Source organism: Lepidochelys kempii, chromosome 5, assembly GCF_965140265.1.
Source record: "Lepidochelys kempii isolate rLepKem1 chromosome 5, rLepKem1.hap2, whole genome shotgun sequence".
NCBI lineage: Eukaryota > Metazoa > Chordata > Testudines > Cheloniidae > Lepidochelys > Lepidochelys kempii.
In genome coordinates this window covers 1,405,505-1,419,644 of record NC_133260.1, presented here as the reverse complement: position 1 = coordinate 1,419,644, position 14,140 = coordinate 1,405,505, and the positions used below count along the sequence as shown (strand labels likewise).

Here is a 14,140-nt window from a genome sequence, read left to right as displayed (position 1 = left end):
TGCTGCTTCTGCCCCCAGCTCTGCGGTGACTCAGCTCTGCCTCTCCATACTCAGCTTCATGGATTCCCGGGCCAGCAGGGACCACCGTGCAAATCTAGTCTGACCCCCTGCACAGCACAGGCCCTAGGACCAGCCTGACCCCCTGCACAGCACGGGCCCTAGGACCGGCCCGACCCCCTGCACAGCACGGGCCCTAGGACCGGCCTGACCCCCTGCACAGCGCGGGCCCTTGGACCGGCCCGACCCCCTGCACAGCACGGGCCCTAGGACCGGCCCGACCCCCTGCACAGCACGGGCCCTAGGACCGGCCCGACCCCCTGCACAGCACGGGCCCTAGGACCGGCCTGACCCCCTGCACAGCGCGGGCCCTTGGACCGGCCCGACCCCCTGCACAGCACGGGCCCTAGGACCGGCCCGACCCCCTGCACAGCACGGGCCCTAGGACCGGCCTGACCTCCTGCACAGCACGGGCCCTTGGACCGGCCCGACCCCCTGCACGGCACGGGCCCTAGGACCGGCCCGACCCCCTGCACAGCACGGGCCCTAGGACCGGCCTGACCCCCTGCACAGCGCGGGCCCTTGGACCGGCCCGACCCCCTGCACAGCACGGGCCCTAGGACCGGCCCGACCCCCTGCACAGCACGGGCCCTAGGACCGGCCTGACCTCCTGCACAGCACGGGCCCTTGGACCGGCCCGACCCCCTGCACGGCACGGGCCCTTGGACCGGCCCGACCCCCTGCACAGCGCGGGCCCTTGGACCGGCCCGACCCCCTGCACAGCACGGGCCCTAGGACCGGCCCGACCCCCTGCACAGCACGGGCCCTAGGACCGGCCTGACCTCCTGCACAGCACGGGCCCTTGGACCGGCCCGACCCCCTGCACGGCACGGGCCCTAGGACCGGCCTGACCCCCTGCACAGCGCGGGCCCTTGGACCGGCCCGACCCCCTGCACAGCACGGGCCCTAGGACCGGCCCGACCCCCTGCACAGCACGGGCCCTAGGACCGGCCTGACCTCCTGCACAGCACGGGCCCTTGGACCGGCCTGACCCCCTGCACAGCACGGGCCCTAGGACCGGCCTGACCCCCTGCACAGCGCGGGCCCTTGGACCGGCCCGACCCCCTGCACAGCACGGGCCCTTGGACCGGCCCGACCCCCTGCACAGCACGGGCCCTAGGACCGGCCTGACCCCCTGCACAGCGCGGGCCCTTGGACCGGCCCGACCCCCTGCACAGCACGGGCCCTAGGACCGGCCCGACCCCCTGCACAGCACGGGCCCTAGGACCGGCCTGACCCCCTGCACAGCACGGGCCCTAGGACCGGCCCGACCCCCTGCACAGCGCGGGCCCTTGGACCGGCCCGACCCCCTGCACGGCGCGGGCCCTAGGACCGGCCTGACCCCCTGCACAGCACGGGCCCTAGGACCGGCCTGACCCCCTGCACAGCGCGGGCCCTTGGACTGGCCCGACCCCCTGCACGGTGCGGGCCCTAGGACCGGCCTGACCCCCTGCATGGCGCGGGCCCTAGGACCGGCCTGACCCCCTGCACGGCGCGGGCCCTTGGACCGGCCTGACCCCCTGCACGGCGCGGGCCCTTAGACCGGCCTGACGCCCTGCACAGCGCGGGCCCTAGGACCGGCCCGACGCCCTGCACAGCGCGGGCCCTAGGACCGGCCCGACCCCCTGCATGGCGCGGGCCCTAGGACCGGCCCGACCCCCTGCACAGCGTGGGCCCTTGGACCGGCCTGACGCCCTGCACAGCGCAGGCCCTTGGACCGGCCTGACCCCCTGCACAGCACAGGCTAGAGACCTGCCCTGAAATAATTCCCAGGGCAGATCTTTTAGAAAAAGATCCCATCTTGAGTCAAACATGGCCCATCTTGAGTTAAACAATGGAGAATCCACCATGGCCATTGGTAACTTGCTCCAATGGTTAATTACTCTCACTATCAAAAATGTACTCCTTATTTCCAATCTGAATGTGTCTAGCTTCAACTTCCGCCCAATGGATCATGTTAGATCTTCCTCTGAAGAATCCAGTATTAAATACGTGTTCCCCATGCAGGTACTGATAGACTAATCAAGTCACCCTGTACCTTCTCCTTGTTAAGTTAACTAGATGGCGCTCTTTGCATCTCTCACTATAAGGCAGGTTTTCCAAACGCTTACTCATTGTCATGGCTCTTCTCTGAACCCTCTCCAATTATCAACGTCCTTCTTGACCGGTGAACAGCTGAACTGGACACACTGTTCCAGCAACATTGGCTTCCTTCTGGCAGTTCCCCAGTGTTCCAAGAGTTACTGAAACTCAACACTCACTGTCCAGTTAAAGGGCCAGTTTCCCAAAGCTTAAAGCAATTGTTGGCATGGCTGACTGGTCACACGTGTTGACAGTTGGGTATCTGTGATGGGATGGACTTGCCCCACAACAAGCAGCATCACTTGCCCCACAAAATCAGCCATGCAGAACGCAATGCCATCCACAGCCTCAGAAACAACTCTAACATCATAATCAAAAAGGCTGGCAAAGGAGGTGCTGTTGTCATCATGAATAGGTCGGAATATGAACAAGAGGCTACTCGGCAGCTCTCCAACACGAGTTTCTACAAGCCATTACCCTATGATCCCACTGAGAGTTACCAAAAGAAACTACAGCATCTGCTCAAGAAACTCCCTGGAAAAGCACAAGAACAAATCTGCACAGACACACCCCTGGAACCCCGACCTGGGATATTCTATCTACTACCCAAGATCCATAAACCTGGAAATCCTGGGCGCTCCATCATCTCAGGCATTGGCACCCTGACAGCAGGATTGTCTGGCTATGTAGACTCCCTCCTCAGGCCCTACGCTACCAGCACTCCCAGCTACCTTCGAGACACCACTGACTTCCTGAGGAAACTACAATCCATTGGTGATCTTCCTGATAACACCATCCTGGCCGCTATGGATGTAGAAGCCCTCTACACCAACATTCCACACAAAGATGGACTACAAGCCGTCAGGAACACTATCCCCGATAATGTCACGGCTAACCTGGTGGCTGAACTTTGTGACTTTGTCCTTACCCATAACTATTTTACATTTGGGGACAATGTATACCTTCAAATCAGCGGCATTGCTATGGGTACCCGCATGGCCCCACAGGATGCCAACATTTTTATGGCTGATTTAGAACAACGCTTCCTCAGCTCTCGTCCCCTAAAGCCCCTACTCTACTTGTGCTATATTGATGACATCTTCATCATCTGGACCCATGGAAAAGAAGCCCTTGAGGAATTCCACCATGATTTCAACAACTTCCATCCCACCATCAACCTCAGCCTGGTCCAGTCCACACAAGAGATCCACTTCCTGGACACTACAGTGCTAATAAACAATGGTCACATAAACACCACCCTATACCGGAAACCTACTGACCGCTATTCCTACCTACATGCCTCCAGCTTTCACCCTGACCGCACCACACGATCCATTGTCTACAGCCAAGCTCTGCGATACAACCGCATTTGCTCCAAACCCTCAGACAGAGACAAACACCTACAAGATCTCTGTCAAGCTTTCTTACAACTACAATACCCACCTGCGGAAGTAAAGAAACAGATTGATAGAGCCAGAAGAGTTCCCAGAAGTTACCTACTACAGGACAGGCCTAACAAAGAAAATAACAGAACGCCACTAGCCCCCAACTAAAATCCCTCCAACGCATTATTAAGGATCTACAACCTATCCTAAAGGATGACCCAACACTCTCATAAATCTTGGGAGACAGGCCAGTCCTTGCCTACAGACAGCCCCGCAACCTGAAGCAAATACTCACCAACAACCACACACCACACAACAGAACCACTAACCCAGGAACTTATCCTTGCAACAAAGCCCGTTGCCAATTGTGCCCACATATCTATTCAGGGGACACCATCACAGGGCCTAATAACATCAGCCACACTATCAGAGGCTCGTTCACCTGCACATCCACCAATGTGATCTATGCCATCATGTGCCAGCAATGCCCCTCTGCCATGTACATTGGTCAAACTGGACAGTCTCTACGTAAAAGAATAAATGGACACAAATCAGATGTCAAGAATTATAACATTCATAAACCAGTCGGAGAACACTTCAATCTCTCTGGTCACGCAATCACAGACATGAAGGTCGCTATCTTAAAACAAAAAAACTTCAAATCCAGACTCCAGCGAGAAACTGCTGAATTGGAATTCATTTGCAAATTGGATACTATTAATTTAGGCTTAAATAGAGACTGGGAGTGGCTAAGTCATTATGCAAGGTAGCCTATTTCCCCTTGTTTTTTCCTACCCCCCCCAGATGTTCTGGTTTAACTTGGATTTAAACTTGGAGAGTGGTCAGTTTGGATGAGCTATTACCAGCAGGAGAGTGAGTTTGTGTGTGTATGGGGGTGGGGGTGAGAGAACCTGGATTTGTGCAGGAAATGGCCCAACTTGATTATCATGCACATTGTGTAAAGAGTTGTCACTTTGAATGGGCTATCACCAGCAGGAGAGTGAATTTGTGTGGGGGGGTGGAGGGTGAGAAAACCTGGATTTGTGCTGGAAATGGCCCAACTTGATGATCACTTTAGATAAGCTATTACCAGCAGGACAGTGGGGTGGGAGGAGGTATTGTTTCATATTCTCTGTGTATATATAAAGTCTGCTGCAGTTTCCACGATATGCATCTGATGAAGTGAGCTGTAGCTCACGAAAGCTTATGCTCTAATAAATGGGTTAGTCTCTAAGGTGCCACAAGTACTCCTTTTCTTTTTGCGAATACAGACTAACACGGCTGTTACTCTGAAACCTGTTAACAATAACTGGAATTGTTCAAGGCCATCCCACCGGATGTCCCAAATGCCACAATTTCACAAACATGAAGTTACTCTGGTCAAAAAGCATCCTGCTTAAATGGAGCTGTGACAGCAGCCACAAAACATTTAAAAAAAAAACAATGGAAGACGGAGGACGTGTGATGAGGTGCCTACCCCACAGGTGCTGAAAAGGCTGATGTGGGCCAGAGAGGCGAGTAACCCACCTGGGTACACCGGGAGGATGGGCCATGGCCAGGTGTGGAAGTGGGACTGTTCTTAATGTTTCCTCTGAATAGTGTGGGGGTGCCTCAGTTTCCCCTAGGCAGTTCTTAAGTATCTAGGGGGTGGAGTAAGGTGTATGATCATTGCAGAGCCCTAGAGGGCAGGTGTGTGCGGGGGTCTGGACACAGAGAATGGCCGACACCCTGTTTCCTGGCAACTGATGGCCTGGGCCCTTCCCCACTGCAAGGTGAGAGCTAAAGGGTTGGAGAACAAAGGAATCAGGTGACCTCCTGGCCCGGGAAAGGGACAAAGCCCAGAGGAGGAGGAGCTGGAGGGAGAGTCAGTTTGGGGCTAGCTGGGACATGGAGTGAAGGGAAGACGTGGTTGTCTGGCTCACTGCCCCCCAAAAATGGACCCAGCTGAGGGGTCCTGTTCTCTGCACCTACAAGCTCTGTTTTAGACCATGTTCCTGTCGTCTAATAAACCTTCTGTTTTACTGGCTGGCTGAGAGTCCCGTCTGACTGCGAAGTTGGGGTGCAGGACCCTCTGGCTTCCCCAGGAGCCCTGCCTGAGCGGACTCGCTGTGGGAAGCGCAGGGAGGGGCAGAGGATGCTGAATGCTCCGAGGTCAGACCCAGGAAGGTGGAAGCCGTGTGAGCTGTGTGTCCTGAAGACAGGCTGCTCACAGAAAGGAGACTTCCCCAGAGTCCTGACTGGCTTCATGGGGAGCAGTTCCAGAGCATCGCCCGGGGACTCCGTGACAGAGCTCTCTGAACCACTAAGGCTAATTTTTAACAAGTCTTGGAAATTCCAAAGGATTGCAGGCCTCCCGGTGTAGCTCCAATATTTAAAAGGGGTAAATGCGACGCCCCAGGGAACTATAGCCAGTTTGCCTGGTGTCGATCCTGGGCAGAATAATGGAATGGTTCAGTTGGAAGGCACCTCAGGAGGTGTCTAGTCCAACCCCCTGCTCAAAGCAGGACCAACTGCAACTAAATCATCCCAGCCAGGGCTTTGTCAAGCCGGGTCTTATAAACCTCAGTCGGCATGTTTTCATGGAAGGTCAGGCTTGACAAGCCTTTTTCACAGGGTTACAGGTCTGGCTGATAAAGGTACAGGGTGATAAAAGTAGCTGTGTTCATACAGGTACAGCGTGATCAAGGTACAGTGACTTGGATTTCTCCAAGGCAGTTGACTTAGTACCACATGATATTTTCATTTAAAAACTTGCAATATAGGTGTAAGCAGGGTCTGAAAGAGCTCTCCCCTGACAGCTAGCTGGGGAGGGGAAAAGATTTCAGGACCAGACTGTATTTACATGAACACACTCACTTGGCGTCGGTATCCAGCATTCAGCGCGGTGCTGCCCAAAGTGACCAACGCTGGCTGGTGTTGGGATACAAATCACTTCACTCCTGACTGCAGGGGGGAGTGAAATGGTGTTATCCATGTTTCCTTTATTGTATGACTAAAGGGCAGCCGAACCATGCTGAGCCTGTCCTGATTGAGGGGGTCACCCTCAACTGAAAGGAGCTTGCTAAGCCAGGGGCTCAAATGCCAGAGCCCTCCCCTGTGAAAGTAAGAGGGGTGGGGACAGGTGTCCCCGTTAGGATGTGTGGCTGATACTTAAGGGTCCCAGGTACAGTTTGGCCTGCCCCTCCCCACTGTTCACAGATACAGCTGAGTGCAGCGTCTTTTGTTACGTGCTCACTAGCACTGACATCACTTGTGGGGGGCAGCGTTTCTGCCCAGCCTGCTTCAGCAAGGCAGTTCTCCCCCCCCCAAGAGCTCACAGTCCCTGAGAGCTGGGGGAGCCTCAAGGGATGGACCTGCCGAGGTCACAGCAGAGAGGCAGGAGGCAGTGGAAGATGACAGGGTGCAGCAGAGCAGTGAGTGGCTGGCAGAGCAGCAAGCGGGTTGGCCAGAGGAACCGCGGCTGGCAGGGCAGCCAGACAGAGCAAGTGCTCAGAGGCCGGAGCAAGCCAGGTGCCTTCTCCCCCGGGTGGGAGGGGAACTCACACAGCTGCGCCTCTGAACCCTGGGTCCTCACTGACCCAGGACAACCCCTGTGAATGGGGTGTGGTGAGGGAGCAGAGGGGGGCACAGAAAAGGAACTGTTGGTTGTAGATCTCAAGAACACGAGGCGGAAGCTCTGCCCCACGCACTCTGGGCTGGGCGTCCTGCTCACAGTTTATGTTTATGAATCCTGCTTGTGGCATTTTCCCTAATTAATGTCAGGTGACTTTTTCCTTTCATTAAAAGTTTCTTTCCTACACTCAGCCTCAGAGTTTGTGAGAGGGGAAGTATTGCCTCTCGAGGTGCCCAGGGGTGGGGTGTAATTTTCCCAGGTCACTGGGTGGGGGCTCGACCCGGTTTTGTGTTGGATAGATGGAAAGGAACCCCCAGATATTGAACCCGGCCCTGATTGCTGCTGGCTCCACCTGGCAGAAGGGTTGCAAATGGAACTAATAGGGCACATGTTAGATGGATTAAAAACTGGCTCACTGGGAGGTTGCAAAATGTCTTTGTTCCCAATGAGCAGGGCCATTTCTAGCAGGATCCCAAAGATCGGTTCCTGGTCCAATACTTCAATATTATCAACAATATAGATCATGATATAAAATCTTGGCTGGTAATTATGCAGATGACATAAAGATTGGTGGGGTGGTGAGTAATGAGGAAGACAGGAGACTGTCACAGTCATCTGTATTGGCTGGTTAAATAGTCACAATCCAACAAAACGTGATTTAATACAGCCAAATGCATGGCAGTGCATCTGGGAACCAAGAACACTGGTTATTTCTACAGGACCTGAGACTTTGTCTTGGGAAGCAGCGACTCACAAAAGGACTTTGTGTGGCCTCAACGTGAGCCGTGAGTGCAAGGCTGTGGCAGAAAGGGCTAACGTGCTCCATGGGTGTATAAAAAAGGGACTTTCCAGTAGAAATAAGGAAGTGATCTTAGCCTGACCATGCTGCGTACAGAGGCGATACTAGAATACTGTGTCCAGTCCTGGTGTCCGCACCTCAAGAAGGATGTGGAAATACCAGAGAATGTTCAGAGGAGGGTCACAAAAATGATCCAGAGGATGGAAAACAGGATGTATGATCCGAGGTTTGAGGAGCCCAATCTAATCCGCTTACCAAAGACAAGGTTGAGAGGTGACGCCGTCTCAGTGTCTAGGTTCTGACACATGGAAAAGAGAGCTGACACCAAGGGGCTTTTCAGGCTAGCAGACAAAGCCATAACAAGGCCCAATGGCTGGAAGTTGGAGTTGGACAAATTCAATCTTGAAATAAGATGCTGTTTCCTAGCTGTGAGGGTGATTAACCACTAGAACAGCTCACCATGGGGGGGGGGGGGGTGTCTCCATGGCTTGGAGTCTTTAAATCGAGGTCAGATAGATTTCTAGAAGATACGTTTTAGTGCATCTTTGGGGAGCAGTGCTCTGGCCTGTGTGTGACGGATGTCAGGCTAGATGAACATCGTGGTCCCTTCTGGTCTACAAATAAATTACTGGTTGGGACTGTCCTCTGTGTGCCCACACTGAATGTGATCAGGTCGTGAGACCTCCCACACCTCTCCCAGACTGAAGTCCCTCATAACACAGGTTTTCTTCCCACGTCACAGACAAGAGGTTAGTGAGTATCCCATTCTGTTCTCTGGTTTGATTTGGTGTCTGTAACAGACCCCACCCGTGCACCCGCTGGGCTTTGTTAGCACATTCATCCATAGGCATGATCCTGCACTTCTGAGTTAGCAACACCTCTAAAACAGGTGATGCTGCCTTTCATGCAGAGTGCCCCCCAAAAACCTTCCTAAAGAGGCTGTAACCAGTGAGTTTAACATCCCCGTCCTGTGACTCATCCCGCCAGGCCTCAGTGATGACAATAATACCTCATTTCTTCTCATCAGTGAGAATTTCCAATTCCTCTGGCTTGTTAGCCAGATTCCCAGCATTGGGTCAGAGACAATTAAGAAATGTCTCCTCTTCACGTTCCCTGCCAGCGCTGTTCAGTACGTTCCTGACATCTGGATTTGTGTTTTACACTCATTTGCTCTGTGGTTTTGCCCCTTGCCCTCCCAGGAACCACCTGACTTACGCTTGGGCGCTACCGATAAAGAATTTACTCAGAGGACTTGAAACTGCTTGAAACTCGTTATTTTGCAGCTTTCAAGTACATGGTGTTGCTTTAAATATTCCCCCCTGGCAAAGGGTCCACATGAGGAACTGCAGGCCCATTGGTTCCATTATGGGAAGCCACTTCTAACCCTTCCAGCGCACTTTAGTCAGTGGCTTTAGCTACAGCTACTAAAGTGCATATTTCTTTTGGATGGTGCCACTGGTTAGCACATGGAGCATCTAGCTTAAGAAATAAATATGATACTTACTCTTCAAAGCGTGAGTTATCCACCCACTGCCACTGCCACTGTGATTCCTGATTCCAGACTAGTCCAATCCAGTACTGGACATTAGTATTTTTCAGAAAATTCTAGGAAGAAAAGAGTCACATAATGACACCCCTGCATTCAAGTGACTGCGGTGAAGAAGCAGAGAACTGCAGGGAAGGGATTAGCTGGTGGAGAAAAGGATGTTTCCATGAGCATGATCACATTGCTCCAGAAGTGGGGTTACCCAGCTAGCCAGGTGTGGGGCGGCGAACAGCATCCTCCCAGCGCACCCAGCTACTGGTTATCCATCGTACTGGAGCCCACTCACCCCAGCCCACCAGAAATGAGAGGCCCTAGGTACTTTCCCTGCTGCGATCGGCTGTGCTAACTGGGCCTACGAGTTTCCCCGAAGTGTGAGCTCAGCTGTGAAAAGTGGGCAACGGTTCCTAAGATGTCACAATACCCCTAGGACAAGAAACGTGATGGGAAAAGGTGGAAAAAGGAGACAGACTGAATTAGTCCAAATAAAAAGGCCCCCTGGTGTAACTCAAGGACTGCGTTAAGGCCTTGCCTGATAAACAAGAGACGTGTGGGACAAAAGTCAAGGAGCCAAAATTGGTGTGTCAGAAATTAGGTCTAATTGGTGGACAAAACAAGGAGGGCAGGGGCTGTTCTACCTACTACTCCCTTCGGCATCCTTAAAGAAAGAGACTTTGGGAGACAAATTGCCTGCTGAAGCCAGCTTCACCATCCTGGCTGCCCTTCACCCATCTTCTGGGACCATCATTCGGACCCTGAGAGATGTCCTGTCCTGACCAGACTGGACCAGAGAGAGGGACCCAGATGACACCAGCTCTGGCTGAGTCCTGAACACCATTTGGGATGTGAGACTTCATCTCTCCATCTCCCTTGGGCGTCCCTTTCCTTCCCCACCTTATTTCTTCCCTCCCCTGTCCTTCTCCTTTTGACTTCTGTCTAATAAGAGTCTGGGTAGCCAGCCAAGACTGTACATTTTGCAGCAAGGCTGTGAGCCTGTGACCAGGGAGGCAGAGGAATGCAATGCCCTAACCAGCCCAATGGTGGTACGAGTTTGTCAGGTCTCAGAGTGGCCGATCAGACCTTGTGCTGGGCCTGAGTCTCTCCAGCAGTGAGGCTGCACGTGAGAGTCAGCACCAGAGAGAGAAGCTGCATTTTCTCTCTTTGCTGTTCTCTTCTCTCCCCCTTTGGGTGTTTGTCTCGTTTTGTCTTTTAGGAAACAGGACTGGACTTTAACAGCAGCGCTAGCCCATCTCAGCTAACGTCTTCTCCTCTCCCCAGAAGGACAGTTATCACCATCTTTGATACCATCTGAGACAGTGGTTGTCAGGCAGGGAAACATGTACCCCTGGGGTACACAGAGGTCTTCCAGGGGGTGCATCAATTCAGCTAGATATTTGCCTAGTTTTACAACAGGCAACAGAAAAAGCACCAGCGAAGTGAGGACAAACTAATATTTCAGACAGACACTGACTTGTTTGTACTGCACTGTATGCGATACACCAAAATGTCAGTACAATATTTATATTCCAGTGGATTTATTTTATAATTATATGGTAAAAATGAGAAAGTCGAAATTTGTCAGGACTAGTGAGCTGTGCCATGTCTGTATTTTTATGTCTGATTTTGTATTTAAGTAGTTTTTAAGTGAGGTGCAACTTGGGGGTACGCAAGATAAATCAGACTCCTGAAAGGGGCGCAGAAGTCTGGAAAGGTTGACAGCTGCTCATCTAAGAGACTGTCAAAAGGGAGACAGGTTCTTTTTAAAAACTCTCTCCAGCTGAAAGGAAAGGGAACAAGGGATGTTGTTCAAATGCAAGCCTTACATAATACTTTAATTCCAAAGGCTTTAACTGTTTTTCCCCCTTTTCTGTATCTTTAATGAAAGGTTAAGAGGCTGTTGAATGGGGTGTTTGCCGGGGCACTCAGCAGGCCGAGGTCTCTGTAGACCAAACCCTGAACGTTGTTTAAAACTGTTCAATGCTGGACAGTGACAGGGTCGTGTTAACACCTTTGACTCTTTGGGCTGGTACACTCCCTCTAAATCAATACAACAGACCTGCAGGCCCGGACCAGCCCAGCGCTCCCTGGCTAGAGCGGAGGCTGGGAACTGGCCAGTGGGAGCCACGGGGACGGCGCTTGCGGACGCGGGCAGCGCACGGAGACACACTGTCCCCTTCCCCGCAGGGGCCGCGGAGACGTGCTAGCAGCCGGCCACTTCCGGGAGCGCCGTGGGGCCACAGCAGGCAGCCTGAGCCCAGCTGTGCCGCCAGGCGGGAGCCGCCTGTAGTAAGTACCTCCCGGCTGGAGCCTGCACCTCACACCCCCTCCCGCACCCCAACCCCCTGCCCCAGATCAGAATCCACCCCTGCACCCCAACTCCCTCCCAGACCCCGCACCCCAACCCCCTGCCCCAGATCAGAATCCCCCTCCTGCACCCCAACTCCCTCCCAGACCCCGCACCCCCTCCTGCACCCCAACCCCCTGCCCCAGATCAGAATCCCCCTGCTGCACCTCAACTCCCTCCCAGACCCCGCACCCCAACCCCCTACCCCAGATCAGAATCCCCCTCCTGCACCCCAACTCCCTCCCAGAGCCCGCACCCCAACCCCCTGCCCCAGATCAGAATCCCCCTCCTGCACCCCAACTCCCTCCCAGACCCCGCACCCCCTCCTGCACCCCAACCCCTGCCCCAGATCAGAATCCCCCTGCTGCATCTCAACTCCCTCCCAGACCCCGCACCCCCTTCCGCACCCCAACCCCCTACCCCAGATCAGAATCCCCCTCCTGGACCCCAACTGCTCCCAGAGCCCGCACCCCAACCCCCTGCCTCAGATCAGAATCCCCCTCCTGCACCCCAACTCCCTCCCAGACCCCGCACCCCCTCCTGTACCCCAACCCCTGCCCCAGATCAGAATCCCCCTGCTGCACCTCAACTCCCTCCCAGACCATGCACCCCAACCCCCTGCCCCAGATCAGAATCCCCCTCCTGCACCCGAACCCCCTGCCCCAGATCAGAATCCACCCCTGCACCCCAACTCCCTCCCAGACCCTGCACCCCCTCCCGCACCCCAACCCCCTGCCCCAGATCAGAATCCCCCTCCTGCACCCCAACTCCCTCCCAGACCCTGCACCCCCTCCCACACCCCAACCCCTGCCCCAGATCAGAATCCCCCTCCTACACCCCAACTCCCTCCCAGACCCCGCACCCCAACCCCCTGCCCCAGATCAGAATCCCCCTCCTGCACCCCAACTCCCTCCCAGACCCCGCACACCCTCCTGCACCCCAACCCCCTGCCCCAGATCAGAATCCCCCTCCTGGACCCCAACTCCCTCCCAGACCCCGCACCCCCTCCCGCACCCCAACCCCTGCCCCAGATCAGAATCCCCCTCCTGGACCTCAACTCCCTCCCAGACCCCGCACCCCAACCCCCTGCCCCAGATCAGAATCCCCCTCCTGGACCCCAACTCCCTCCCAGACCCCGCACCCCCTCCCGCACCCCAACCCCTGCCCCAGATCAGAATCCCCCTCCTGGACCTCAACTCCCTCCCAGACCCCGCACCCCAACCCCCTGCCCCAGATCAGAATCCCCCTCCTGCACCCCAACTCCCTCCCAGACCCCGCACCCCCTTCCGCACCCCAACCCCCTGCCCCAGATCAGAATCCCCCTCCTACACCCCAACTCCCTCCCAGACCCCGCACCCCCTCCTGCACCCCAACCCCCTGCCCCAGCCCCTCCTGCACCAAACTCCCTTCCAGAAAGAAGACTTGTTTACAGGGACCCCACAATATCTAATAGCCCCGGGCCCACAGGAGAGTTAATCCGGCCCTGACTAGAAGTCATGGCCTATGAAGAAAATTATGACTCAATTGGCATTAAGGGGACTTAGTGGGACAGCTCCCATGACTCGAGTACCAGCACTGAGGGATAGAGCTTGTTCCAGAAGGACAGATATGGGGACAAAGGAGGAGGTGTTTGCTGTAGGTCAGGAACGTGCACACTTGCCGCGAGGCGAAGTACGTGGCAGAACTATGGAGAGTCTCTGGGTGAGGATAACAAGGGAAAAGAACAGCAGAGATCTTATGGATGGGCGTTGTCTGTTATAGACACCAGATCAGGACGAGGAAGTGGACAAGTCATTCCACAAGCAGGTAACAGGATTAGCTAACACGCATGAGCTCGTATTAATGGGGGATTTTAACTTCCCTGGTATCTGTTGTAAGACTGTTACAACAAGCCATAACATGCAAGTTCTTAGCACGTGTAGGGGACAGTTTTCTGATTCAGGAGGAGTTGAGCAAACAACGAGGGGGTCATCCATGTTGGATCTGGTGTTGACCAACAGGGATGAACCAGTTGCGACCGTGAAGGTGGGCGGGAGCTTGGGAGGAAGTGACCATGATCTGATGGAATTCAAGACCCTAAGGAAAGGAGGACATGAGAACAGCAAAACAAGGACACTGGACTTCAGAAAGGCGGATTTCAGCGGAGTCAGCCAAATCGCAGGCAGGGTCCTGTGGAGGGGAGAGAAGGAGTCGAAGGGGGCTGGCAGTTCCTAAGAGCTGTAACACTCAGGCTATTCGGAGGCAGAGGAGAGAGAAGAGGAGCGGCAGGAGGCCAATGTGGCTACACGAGGAGCTTTCTAGCTCTCTACAAACCCAT

The 14,140-nt window shown here is 54.6% G+C and overlaps 1 protein-coding gene across 1 annotated transcript in view; it reads right to left on the bottom strand.

The window, feature by feature from the left end:
• Positions 1–14,140, bottom strand: part of LOC140911755 (B-cell differentiation antigen CD72-like) — a 28,530-nt gene that overhangs the window by 872 nt on the left and 13,518 nt on the right. Inside the window, exon 6 of the mRNA XM_073345487.1 lies at positions 9,441–9,541. Within this exon, the coding sequence (XP_073201588.1) occupies positions 9,441–9,541 (101 nt within the window). The remainder of the gene's footprint in view (positions 1–9,440; positions 9,542–14,140) is intronic.